The following is a 13,975-nucleotide window of genomic DNA, read 5'->3' on the forward strand; positions in this document are numbered from 1 at the left end:
GTTTCGCCCCTTATAAGCAGCAGCATCTCTTTGCGCCCTCGCGTAATGTACAATAAATAATTTATTGTGCTTCAAGTGTACAATTTTGCCTATACGGCCTACAGTAAAAGTTACGTAATTTGTCCGTAGATATTTTCTTAAGTTATAAAAACGTTGCAGTCGCAACGCCTGACGCTTGTATAAACTAAATTTTGTACAAATTTCGTAAGTCAACGGCCCTAAACACTAGAGTTGGTACAGAGTCCCTTCCGCTAGCTCTTCTCAGAAATAAGATATAATACAAGTTTAGATCAGTTTATCCAAAATTATTTTTCATTTATCTGAAATTCTCTCTCTCTCTCTCTCGATGATATTTTTTGAGTGTATAAATATGTACAAGACAGCCTGTCGAATGAACATTCAATGATGTGCGGCTTCCAAATTCGCACCCCACAGATTGACTTGAATCCTCTCCCACTCGATTGGGATTTTCTTTGTTCCGGTTGCACGACAAAGTGCAATCACAACGGAGCCGGAGAGTGTTTTTCCACACTGCCAGAGAGGGATGTGCCAGATTGGTGCGCCTGGATGTGAAGAGCTTGCGAGGATCCGATGCGACGAGCTGCTCATTTCACGAAACTCTGCCAGTTTCCAAACTATCAAATGTCCCTAAACGGATGGACCTCGTCTCACGCTCCTGTGCAATCAATTTCTATGATGTCTTTTGGTACGTCGACGAATTGATAGACCAGCCTCTGGCCGTCGACCTTGGCGAGGATTCCACGTTGATAATAGTAACGGAGGGCCCGACCCATGGTCTCGTAGTTCATGTCTGGTTTGTTTTTGTGCAGACCCCAGAGTCGCGAGACGGCTTTGCTGTCGACGAGCTTGAAGACGCCTCTTTCTCTATTCGTCCACTTGATGTAGCGAGGGCAGTATTCTCGATCCTGCAACAACTTGAGCAGGAATTCCCACAGGTACGTCGTTGATCCCTCGCGGGATTTCCTCTTAACGGTCGCACCCTCGCCTTGTCGAGGCTTCTTCAGTTTGCTCTTCTTGGGCCTGGGTGGGAAGCCGAGTTCTAGGAGGTACAGATCATCCGAGACTGAACTCGTCGCTGCCTGGATCACACTCGTCGGAACTCCTCCGGGTCCTCGGGGTGGACTCGGGGTGCAAGGTGCTGTAAACTGGCCGTTGCTACCGTACATGGAATTCACGTAGCTGCTGTAACTCTCAGATACTGCAACAAAAAAGAGATTACTTTTTACAATAGTTTCAAAATAGAGACAAAACTTAATAATCTTGAACGGTTCCTGTGCAGGAACCGTTTTTGACGAAATCTTCATCGAAACTTGGTTCCTGAATTCACTATAGGAAGAAACATGTACAGAAGAACATGTCAAGATTATTTGTACAAGTTCGTGTACAGGAACAAGTGCAGGATCCTCCGAGGTAACTGTGGAGGAACATGTGCAGGAAGATGTGCAGGATCCTCCAAGTAACCTGTGCAGGAACATGTGGAAGATCCCCCAAGGTACACAGAAACATTCAGTTGGGTGTGAACGATGTATCAGTACAGGTTCCGTTCCGAAAGGACGTACCCTAATTCACCAAAACTTTGTGACAAGCAAATGGATGACAAAAAGTTAGAATAATCAGTTTTGCCAACCCTACGGGCGTCTCATTCTTTCGGGAAAAGTAATCGAATTTACTAAGAAAACTGGTTGAAATAATCAGTATTTCCACTATTATACTTAGAATCCTACATTATCACTCAACTGTAGATAAATGCAGAGGGCCATTAAAATTGTATCTATCCCGATAGGTGGCTCTACTGTTGGCAATTGTGCAAAACTTTCAGTTTTATTCTTTCTCAAGTTTATTCTCTCACAAATTATATGTTTATAAGCTGGTGTACGGAACAGGTTTTTAAATTTATACATTTATTGGTCGTATTCCAAGTGGTTCCACAATCTGCATGATAGTAGGTTTTGGATAATGTTTCTTTCGAGACTGAAGACTCTTTTTAAAAATGAGAAGCAACGCAGTCGCGTAGACGGGAATTTCGCACTTGCATTGTAGAAAAGTGTCTAATCGCATCATCGCACACACGTGATTTCGGCTTGAGCGAGTGTGCTCTTTACCTACAGTTGCACAAAAACACACACAAGTGCAACGCAGTGCGTCAGAGTGCACAGGGTTGCGTGCATATGTGGTCTCCCGGCGGGAAGTATTGGCAAAGAGGTGGGAGAGGTTAAGCGGAGTGAAATGGTAGAGAAGGGAAATACGAGGCAAGAGAGAACGGGGAAGAGGAAGGGGGCTATGCCTTGCAGTATGATAGAGGACTGACCCGAGCCAAGGTTGCATGGTGACGCCATCAAGCTACTAGTGCATAATAGCGCCGCTTTCTGAGGCCGTGCTAAAATCGGAACTCATCCTCCTACTTCGAGTCGATTTCCTCGCGACAACTATCCAGCAATTCTGATACTTGAAATCAAACCCAAATCAACAACAATCTAGTCACAATCTATGCCTACTAATTTTCCTTAAATTCGTAAAGAAAAGCTTGAGCGATTTAGAACTCGAGTGATTTTAAAAAAAGTTGCAAGCGGAATTTTTCTGGCGATATCAGGCGCCAGATTATAGTGAATATTGAGAGCTGGATGTCCGCCGCTTCAAAGAGATATTCGACGAATTTCAAGATGGGCTGCAATACACACAATATCTAAAAATAGTGTGAAACCGTTGTTCTCGAGGCTCCGGGAGGCCGGCCGCGCCGCCCGCGCAAGAAGGTTTCGATGAAGCCGGAGCGGTTCGACGAGCAGGCCGTGTTTACGCGCGGTGTGACTGGCTAGAATCTAGATGAGTCAATCGTAGACCCGTTGTCTAGGATCAGGAGAGTGGGGACTACTACTTTACTGACCTACACCACGACCAGCGGAAAGACCGCTATAACTTATCGTTTGCTCTCTGACTGCGATAAATCGATGCTTGGCGACGAGTGTGTTGAATTGATGATTTATGACGACTGCAGTATTGTTTTCATCGACTTGAATTCTAATTGCTGTTTTAGGGTTGTCGACCAACTAGAGACGTCTATACTTTCAGCGATGCCCAGTATCGAGCTGTTAATGAATCTCGCATACGATAAATATGTATATACCCTCTGACCTTCATTTCGCATTTGTTTGTCTAAATTGATATCTGGAATAGACATACTGTGTTTCATGTTAGGTCAGTCACTTACTCGAAACCATTTCCAAGATTATTTAAGGAAACCACAATGTCGACTTGCAATTGAAGACTGCGCTAATAATTCATTAGTTACGATCGAATTTGTACTGCAATATGCGTCTTGCGAGGAAGAAGAGTGCATATGATATTTTTAATATCATCTGTATAAAAAAATGCGAATTTTTTATGCCTGCAAGAATGGATCTCAAGACAACTCAGAAATAGTTTGTTTGGTCTTGCGTATTATTTTCTCACGGATTGCAGGAATCGATTGCGCAAAGATATGAGACGTTGGAGGTCGAGAGTTTCTTGGTATTGAGGGCAGAAAAAATCAAAGTGGGAGTTGAGGGTGAACGTGGAATAAGAATACTCAAGTGGCGCATATCCGTGATCGTTTCTTTCCTTCCTGACAGTCGGGGCAGGAAGTTTAACCGAGAGTTGCGTATATACCGACTCAACAGTTAAAAATACTTGGGGGGTGCTTCAAGAAATCGCGGGAGAGGTTTTGTTGCAGAGTCTCGTTTATTTCACGAGAATTTCGCGCTAACCTCGCGACCGGAAGTACAAGTATAGCGAAAAGAGAGGGAGAGCGAGAAAGGATGAAGCGGGAAGAGTGCTGTACGAACTGCAAAGGAGAGAGAGGATGATTTCTCGTCGGGGATTCCAGGGATACGAGGATCGACGGACAAGGAGCAGAGAAAGAGGTAAAAAGAGGTATGCTGAAAGTGAGGCCGAGATACTGAGGCGGCGAGAAGGCATTCTCGTGTATAGGCGAGATGGATAATTGGCTGCGAATCGAAAGAGATACCTACTGGACTAGACGCTTTCGAGCTTGGATGTTACGCTTAAAGTAATTACTCAGATTACTCGGTTGATTATTGCAGACCACGAAAAACTCACGCTTCCGCACGCCACTCGAACAATTACGCAATTAGACACAAGATATTAGGTTTAAATCCTTCTCAAGAAAGAAAGAGTTGAAACAATTATTTTCTACCCTCCAACTCTCAGAGAAGCTTCAAGCAATATTTTGTTTATATACAAATTGTAGAATTACTTTCGTAGAACCTCAATCTCGTCAGTTAAATTTAAGCCAGGAATACGAGAATAGAATGGTAAATCTGCTGGCCTTTTTGCAATCGTTTGGTCTCAATTTTCGCAACATATGTGTGACAGGAGCCGTCAGTAGACACGCGGAATTCCTCGTTGGTGATCGTGACCCCTCGACCCTTCAGTGGGTGCGTACACTGCTCGAGAATCATTCGCCGATGGGAGCGACAAAAGGTCCCCAAGCGTCGATTATGGAGCAGAGCGGATACGCCACGGGGAGCGTAGCACAGTGCATAGGAGAGAAGAGAAGAGCAGTGTGAGGATGGGGCCGTTCGGTGGAGGAAGGGGTGGAGATAGAGGAGGTCGAGAGAAGGGGAGAGTTGACCTTCGGCTGCGCCAGGAAAGTCAGGCAGTCACTGACCGACAGACTAACTTAACTGCTCTATCCTTCTCCTCCTTCACCCTTCTTCGCCTGTGCCTCCTTTCGCGACTGCTAGTCCGATGCACCATGCACGGATCAACATCACTCTTTCACCATCCTCCGTCCGTCCGTCGTTCCGCCACTCTTTACTCCTCTCGCCCCCTTCTCGCAATTCTCACGCAAATTCTGGCTCTCTTTTCCTCACCCTCCTTCGTCTTGTATCTCCCTCTCAGACCCTTGTGCCGCCCTATTATGTTACCCTACTGCCTTTGGCAGCTATCTTTAACCCTGAAACCCGTTCAAATCGCGAACCGAGACGTGCACTTGCGCAGACGCCTTCCTTGCACCCGGAAAAGGCAAAAGGACGGAGGAAACGAAAGGGCGAGTCTACCAGCTATTCATATGAGAGACAACAGTCCTCCAAGCATAATGAAATGCGTTGCAAGGCTGAATATCGAAAAACAAATCATTTTGGAATAAAAGTCGCATATCGTTTTCGAACACTACATTTCTTTAAAAAGAAACTAAAGCCTTCAAGCTTTTTATATTGAAATTCGACATGTTCTTTCTTTTGAGGGCAGTTTTTTCTTTGACCTTTAAAGGTATGATTCGCATTTTTACGGACTAGTTTCTTAGCTTGTTGAACAGCAAAGCCTCATACCCGGAACTTTATGCATGAACAATCGAGAACTGATTAACTTCATCGTGCAATCTATACAAAGGAACAATGTTCTATAGAAAACTTGTTTTTTTTAGACACTCCATAATGAAGGTCAAAATGACACCGGTAGGAAGAACGCGTCACTCCTCTTCCGTCCTCGTAGACACAAGAGGGGTCAGTGACCAAAACCAAAATCGTCAAACAGCCTGTCTCGCATATTCCCTCTTAAGCGTTTACCTATTCTTGCATACGCGGAGGCGTAAGTCTGAATTTTATAGACATTCTTTCGCATGTAATACGTGCCGCGACACCTTGTGCGCTATTTTTGCAATCCATTTCAAGATGTGTATCTTTGTCTTGAAGAATAGTTTACAAGTTCAAGTTGAAGGAGAAAAATTTAAAATTCCCTGGCAATAAAGAAGATGAGATCAAGCTGTTAATTACAGATGTTTTACGGTTGTCTTTCTTCAAACATAAGTGTTCCCGTAGCCCGTGGTAACACCCCTGCTTGCGTCACATTAGCTGCAATACATTATCTGCCACTGCATCCATTTGGAAACGGGCTCAATGGGCACTAGGCTAGGAGGATCTGAGGACTTCCTTAGAATGGACATCTATTTCATGTCACTTGACGTCTTCAAGACATCTGTCAAAATACGTTTAGAAGACAACCTTCGGATAAGAAGATCTTTAACGTCCGAGTAACCAATGTGGGAATAAATGAGAAAAGATGTTATCAACTCTTTCGGGCGAATTTTATTATATTAACAATCTTCAACAGATCTTCTTACATTAATACACATGCACTAGGACTCTGCTCAAATATGTATTTTTTCAAGCAACTAAAATACAAATGAGACATGTTTAACAACACCAAGAACTGGATTAACATCAACCATCAGATTTACAGACGCCAAGAAGGATTTTCTTATTAATTGTCAATGTACTCCTTATAATTGGTTCCCCTGATGACAGAAACGGTGGGTGGCGTTAATTTAATAGAACTCGTCCGAAAGAGTTGATAACATCTTTTCTCATTGACAAACTTAGGACTTGTATGCCCACTGGGCTCCCAATTTACCCAGTGGGCAGTGAGACATTCTAAAAAACTCATGAGAGTGAACCTCTATGTCCTGTGACTTGACGTCTTTAAGACATCCTTTGGATCTTTTTTGTCTCTAAAGGATCCTCAAGATGTCCGTAAAAAGACATTTATAGGACAACTTGGAACTTCTGTGCCTACTAGGGCGTTGTAGCGCGCATCAGAAGCAAGGTCATGTCAGCAAGTTTCGATAGATCAGATCAGACGAACGAAAATTGGATGAAGAAACGAGCGGTGCAGAGAGAATGGTATTGTGTAGTACTTTCGCTTGCACCCGCTACTTTTATCCCCCTTCCTTGTTGACGCCCGTGCACTTTCTCCGGCAATGCGAGAGTCCATCCCCTCCGTGGATTCCCCGCCCTGGCCTCCCCTCCATTGGTCGAGGTCTAGGCTAGCAGAGTGGGTCTAGGTCTAGGCTAACATACTAGTACACTATACACGCTCATACCATGGTGCGTTCTCGACGTCGAGGACCGTCGCGTCGATGCACACACTGACAGACAATCCTGTCTACATGTGTGAAAAGCATACGAGACTGTGTGTAGCTCAGAACGGCTTGTCCGTACAGTATATTTAGATGCCTGCGTGCACGACCTCTGCGGCTTCAGTTCTTTGCATGTGATGTGACAGTATGCGCGTGTAAATTTGCAATGCGGTCCCCCTGCCCCACATACACCGGCATAACCCGTATGAGACAAGAGTGAGTTCGCGAGCTCTCGACCAGTCTCCACCAACCGGAAATGAATCATTTCAAATTATCAATTTTCGCCCCGAGCATGGGAGGTTATGAGAGCTGCCGCGATATCGACCGGTGTGCGTGTCTCCCGATCAATCTCCTTGAGTCTCTGCACGAAGAATGATTGGTAATAAAGAAAAATACAGCAGCTTTTGCCGGATGGCAATTTTTAGTTGCAGACAAACACGAAAGTTTGCACGACAAGAAAAAAAAGAGGTTGAATTCGCTCAACACTGTGGTCAGGGACACGCGTTCTTATTCAACCCATTCATCATAATCATTGTACCAAGTTATTTGCATTAGTGTATTGATTTATTTCGACTTGCTGTGTTAAAATCTTCGTCTTGAAAATTATGATTGAATCACTACGAAACGTTTTTAATTCTCTTTTAGGAGTGGCTTACAATCCTAATTACGGAATGAGAGAAAATCGAATACACCAAACGAAACGTGAAAGAAATAAGAGAATTAAAAAAGAACTAATGTGGTAGCAATTTCTCGTTAAATCGGTAAAGCAAAACGAAGTATATACAGTGAGAAAGAGAAAAGTCGCATCGGAACAGCCATATATTTCCACACATTTATTTTTTCGCATCTAGTTGCAAACTTGAACTATAAGCACGCACAGAGCGCATGCACGTTCTCTTGGACTGCACCGTCTTCACATCCGGATATGGGACAAAGTGGTGCAGTATAGCGGAGAGAGAAAGAGGAGGAGAGGAAGAAGCCAAGAGATCAAGAAGTAGGAGAGGAAAGAAATAAAGGATCAAGGGAGAAGAAGAGGAGAGACAGAGGAAGGCTTGAGCGTGCAGCCGGGAAGCTGCCGTATAGGCGAGGAGAAGGAAAAAGGGACCAAAAAGCAACTCGAAAAAGAACCAAAAAGACCCCCAACAGGGCCGTATCCGGAATCTTGTACAGCAATGGCCGACATGATCCTTTTAGAAATAGCAGCTGCACGATTACAAGAAATAATCACGCAAGGGGCTAAACTTCGAGTTCATAATTATAAGGAGCAAGAAGTTCTCTATTAATGCCCATGTCTGGTCGATGTCACTTTGTCTGACGTTTTATCGCTATCGTAAACAAGTTTATTTATTTTTCAAAGAACCTATATTATTGTCATTGTACATTAAAGGAAGCTCTATTTCATGTTGTATCTTATCTTTTTTCGCTTACTTTATCGAGGTAGATTAAAATTTTAAATCTTTCACGAAGGGGTTGATAAAAATGCAGTTGCTCTGTGTAGACGACTCTGTAGACGGCCCTGGAGACAAAGAGGGAAATGGATGAAAAGACAGACAAGCCTGCTAGAGAGAGAGAAGGAGTGAGGAGTAGTGTGCGATGGTAGACGGTAGTAGGAAGGGAGAGACCAGAAGGAGAGAGAGGAAGGCAGAGAAAGACGATGAGAGAGAATGAGGAAGAAGAGTGGGAAGGGAGGGTTCGTGTACGTCGGAGGGAGGCGAAGAGAGTTCTCCAGAGGGGAAAGAGGAGAGGCGAAAGGGGGACAGACGGGGTGAATTGCCGGCGACAAGGTCACCGTCTATACCTCGCTAAACCGTCGATGGCTTTGGTATTATACTTGTGCTGCACTCTAGCTGAATGCGACCAACCGCGTGCAAATATCCTTCTCTGTTTGCGAATATGTGCATGTCCATTTGTATAATAGAATAAGGAAAGTGACACGACACCACCAGAAGAACGCAAAAACGCATGCGCGCAGATTGTCAATGAAGGCGATAATGGGACGACGATTAGACGAATCTTGTTGTCCAGATTCAGAGAAAAGGTGGATTTCAACACTTAAAAAGGGAAAGGAAATTAGAGATGGTGGGTTGTAAGATCGAGAGTTTTTAAAATATGGGAGGTATTCTGATATGTGGGAGCGAATGATCTCATTCGCTCGACCTAAATCATTCGGGAGACAACAAGGAGGGGAAGAATCTCGATGAGGAGGAATCGAATCAAGAGTTTGAAGGCCGACGTGTTTGACACGTCTCGCGATTCCGTTTCTTTATCTAGCTTATCTGCTGAGAAGATAGGAAAGAAATAAGAATATCTTGAAAATATTTGCAATCAATTGAAACTGAGGAATTTGTCAAACAACTAGATTGTCACTTTGTTTACAGTCAAACACACGTTAATTAAGAGAGATTATAAAGATCACAGAAAAAAAACTGGGGCATCATTAATGTTGGGGGTAAGCATCTTTTAGATTCTGGAACTGAGACTGCAATAGAACTCTTTTTGAGGGTTCCTTTTTAGTTCATTGATATCCGACAGATGGCGAGTTATAGGTGGCGAAGTTTTCATCTATGCATGTAGCGAAAAGCGCGGACCAATTTGAAATCAATAAATACTACGAACAATCGTAGCTAAGAATAATAAACTGCAAGAAAACCTTTGAGGAGGGTCGACGCAGAAAATGAGATTTGTACCAAAAGTACATTTTTGGGTTCCTTTTCAACAAGAGAGATTCCTTCTTTTCTGCAACTCCCATAAAACCAAAAACCAGTTCTAATAGAAACCCCAGTTTTTTTTTAGATTTGTATTCAATTATGCTATATTTCATCCAAAAGCGACATATTTATATCAAAAGTCTAGCCAGCTACTCGAGGTCCTCGCAAGTACCTGACTAGACATTCTCCAGATGAGATGCATTTTGACAAATTACGCAAGCTACGTTTTTCAATAAGAGTATAGAGGAATGACGAGCTACTTTTCTGTGGATCAGTGATTCTGCAAACGATACGTATTCTCGATTGGATGTAAATAAAGCGAGGGTTGGAGGCAAGAAGCGTGCAAATGTATAGAGCGTTAAAAGAGACGGTGCCTGTAGCGGTGTTTGATTATTTGTGGGGAGACCTTGGAGCGAGTTTATTCGCTCGTTGAGAACGGATTGAACAGCCGATATGTTTCTTTCTTCCTCTTTCATGGTCTACTCAGATGTTTCTTTCCTCTTTCGCACACATCGACTGTCCATCTGGTTGAGAACCGTCTCGTGCAACACAGCGCTATGCATTTTTGCCGGCGGCAACTCGTATGACACACACGCTCACACAGAGAACTGTGCTCTGGTAATATGTACACACGGCAAATATATAATACTGCAATATTGAGGCTCGGTAGGGGCACAGACCCAGGAAGGACGCTGCCTTGCCTGCCTATCAGACAAAGTCAGTTTGTTGGCTTCTCTCACCTAGGGGGTGATCCGAAAAACATTTATATGATTTCGCAAATACCACGAATCAATGCAAAGACTTAAATGATTAATAATGGCATTATGGACTTTTTTCAGAGTTAAGTTACGCATCAGAACTCTGATCTTCAGAGATTTTCGTTCGAATTTGCGAGACTTTTTATGCAATGACGCAGATAGGCTGGCGAAAACTTGCTATGTGGACTCGTTTCGTATGCTGGCGTCACTGCGATTCGCCAAAAAATTTCATCTGTATTATATATATATGTCGGACTTGGTTTTAATGAAACTCTTTTTGCTTGTGTGTTTAGTGTCTGCAAGGTGGGTGCATTGGCCGATAACTACCCAATAGCATGCGACTAATGACATTATTATGCATAAATCTTGCCAAAAATGACCTTTACATCGACAAGATTAAGAGAGCAATTAGGTTAGGTCTATGGCAAGGCTGCCAGACGAAAGAGAAATTGATTTGCAGAATTTGGAATCGCCCATATCATTAAACTAATCCAAGTACAATTTTTTCCCGGAAGTGACTTTGAATTAGCCGCAGTCTGCGTTAAAAAAACGCTTGCCGTTATTTGCTGCTCTAGAAGCAAATCGGTAAGTTCCAGTCGACAAAATAAAATTTGAATCCGACACCGATCTCAAGCTTTCAATCGATTCCGAGCCTCTGGTATACGAATTTGTTTAGCTGAATCAACATTTTATACCGGAAATACGACAAAAAGAGGCTTTCTTGACAAGATCATTTATATTTTATAGAAGCATAGTAAAAAAAAGTTGCAAAAGCAATAAAGAGTTTGTGAATGGTTTAAGAAACAAGAGACGTCAGAAGAAAATAGGCGACCATTTCGAAAGGAAAAATGGGGCGTGCTTTGGTGTTCCGGAAGCGAGGGCAATTTCCGAGTTTAAAAAGCAAATGGAACTCGTTCAGGAAGTAGAGGAGTGCACCACTGTTGGCGAGAGACCACGCCTCATCCCCTTCCTCTGCCCCCACCACTCTTTTCCCTTAACGACCTAGACCTAGACCTAGACACCAGTCTAGCCTCAGAATCCACTTGGCTTTCTTTCCTTTTATTTTTACTCCCGTGGCTCCTCGTTCGGCTTGTGTGCTACGCGAAGCGTTACGTAACCACGCCATCGTACCTTTCACAGAGTCAGAAGCATTAAACGGGGTCATGACAGATCTTTAATCGCAAAATCAAGCATTACTTTGAAATTGGCGGTTTTCACATCCGGCTTGCAAGAAATCGCTACTTAACAGCAAATATGGTTAAATAATATGACGTCATTGAAAATGAGAAAACTCTTTTGTCGTCGCCACAAATCCTTTGTCTTGTATCTCCATACCTTTTTTTTCTTGAAGCTATTGTCTCCAATCAAGATTTTCTTCAATCATTTGACTATAATTACCTTCTCCCAATTGACATTTCTGACAATGGCTTGTCAATTGTTTATACAATTTTTCTAAATTGAGGAGATTCTTATTACTTTCTGAATTAGTATGGTAAATTATGAGCGCACAAGTCGATACTTGAAAATCGTGTTTTTATCGCTCGATCAGCACATTATTGTCTTTTTTATTATTCGTCACTTGCATGTTTTTTTTTTCGTCGATATATAGCTTTAGTTCCTCTTAATTCCCCTACGTTTGAAAGTTGTTTTTCACTTTCTTTATTTATTTTGTTGCTTTACTAATCATGTTTCGCAGTTACCCAAGGAGCGAATTACGACGCGTGTGTTTCGTGTCTGGTAGTATTTTAAAAATACTCTTGGGAATACTTGATCTAGGGTAACCAGGACATAGTCGATCCACAGGAAAAGAGATGGCGACGAGTTGCCGCATTTTTGTGTATTTTCCGCGGCGAAAACACCACACGATGCCAAAACTATTCCAAATTTGCGCCTGACTACAGTGAAAAAATGTATTTTTAAATAGTCGAGCGACCGAAAAGATTGAAAGTGGTGCCAAGATTATGAAGCAGGAAAATGAGCCTTTCTATTAGAAATTTTAATCTTTTATCTATAATTATTTAGAATCGTCTGAGAAGTTGTGAAACTACGTTAAAATTTTTAAAGAAACATATAAAATGAGTTCTTGGAAAAAACTTGATTTTGTATCGACGTTTGGTTGCGTACCACATTCTCAATATTGTTTCCACAACGCGTCCGTTGGAGCTTTCGATATCGAACGCAACGAAAGTGAAATCTACTGGCGTTTCGAAATATTGACACAGAGCTCGTTGACCAGTCTACACCTACAGCGAATTTGGCCACTCGATTAAAACAGAGAACCGGTCGAATCAAATAAAACTGAAACTAAAATGTTTCGAACCCTCTCTACATTATTCCTTCTGGTAATTAGGCATCAAATATGTAAGCGAATATAGAAGCCTAATGGTATATGCGTATGATGATTTCCTTTATGGAATATGTTTTCCTCCAAAAACTTGTAAGATTATTTATTGCCAACCTCATATGTCTCAATTGAAGACTAGAATTCAAAGGCGTATTTGATATAAGTAGTGCGCAAACAAAGTTGAGAGTAGAAAACATCACTGGAGGAAAGAATAAACGAAATCAAGGAAAGGAAAACTTCGTGAATTTATAAATTTAATAAAAGTCAAGTCTGAGATTATTTAAAAATCTTTGATGAAGTACTGGACAAGATTCTAAATATTGATGAACTGAGAAAACAATTAGCAAGTGTAGCCAAAACGGACATTATGAAGAAAGTGCCAGAGTTATTAATGAAGGTTAATGTGGAAATTTATTAATGATTAAAAGATTGACATGGAAATTCTAACAATTGAAATAGGACGATGAGACTGTAGTAACTTTTATAAATCGTTTAAAAAGATTATCGGAAATTAAAAAGTCTTACATAAAGAAAAATGTTTCGGGGCAACACAGAATCAGGCAAATCAAACTAGAGCCCACACGGAGAAGAATGGATGTTTAAAGGTAGATATTCACAGGGTTAGATTGTAGCGCCTAACATGCCAAAGATTTACTATCTTTTTAAGATGTTAGGCGTAAAAATATTTTTATGTTAAACTGAAACACATTTAGATTTTAAAACCGTCCATGCGCATGCGTATCATGCATCGGAATTTCACGACTATATTTGACGGCTATATATCTTCAATGTTATAATTATGGAATATTACAGTTTTGGAACATTTCAAAAGAATCAAAATTAGCTATTCTTAAATAAAAGTGGATAACGACTTTTTTCTGTCTAAAGGAGAGAACAATGATCTTAAATTTCCGAGCATATTGAGTTAACAAATTTGACAAAATGTTGATAAATTTAAAATAAAATTTGAGTTTAAGTAACTTAAATTAGATAGAATTTTAAATTCAGATTACAGATCATTCGTTCTCCGATTGCTTACCCCCGTTTTTATTTTGAATTAAAAATATTGAACATAACCTCAACTTGACTGAATATATCATCTGATCGATATTCCATACCCTTTATCTGTTTTTCGTTCATGTAGGAACATTAAAGTTTAATTTTAAATTTAAAAAAAAGCTATAAATTAATTCCTCAAATGACCATTATTAAGTAAACTCCTGAAATTTTTACA

The 13,975-nt window shown here is 41.5% G+C and overlaps 1 protein-coding gene across 6 annotated transcripts in view; it reads right to left on the minus strand.

The window, feature by feature from the left end:
- Positions 1-636: 636 nt before the first annotated feature.
- The window catches only part of LOC117179332 (ecdysone-induced protein 74EF), a 348,553-nt gene continuing 335,214 nt past the window's right edge, over positions 637-13,975 (minus strand). For all 6 annotated transcript variants that reach the window (XM_033371003.1, XM_033371006.1, XM_033371004.1 and 3 more), the window contains one exon: positions 637-1,219. In XM_033371003.1, coding sequence (XP_033226894.1) covers positions 669-1,219 — 551 coding nt within the window. In that variant the 3' untranslated portion in view covers positions 637-668. The remainder of the gene's footprint in view (positions 1,220-13,975) is intronic.

The sequence above is a fragment of the Belonocnema kinseyi genome, chromosome 9, assembly GCF_010883055.1.
Source record: "Belonocnema kinseyi isolate 2016_QV_RU_SX_M_011 chromosome 9, B_treatae_v1, whole genome shotgun sequence".
Taxonomy (NCBI): Eukaryota; Metazoa; Arthropoda; class Insecta; order Hymenoptera; family Cynipidae; genus Belonocnema; species Belonocnema kinseyi.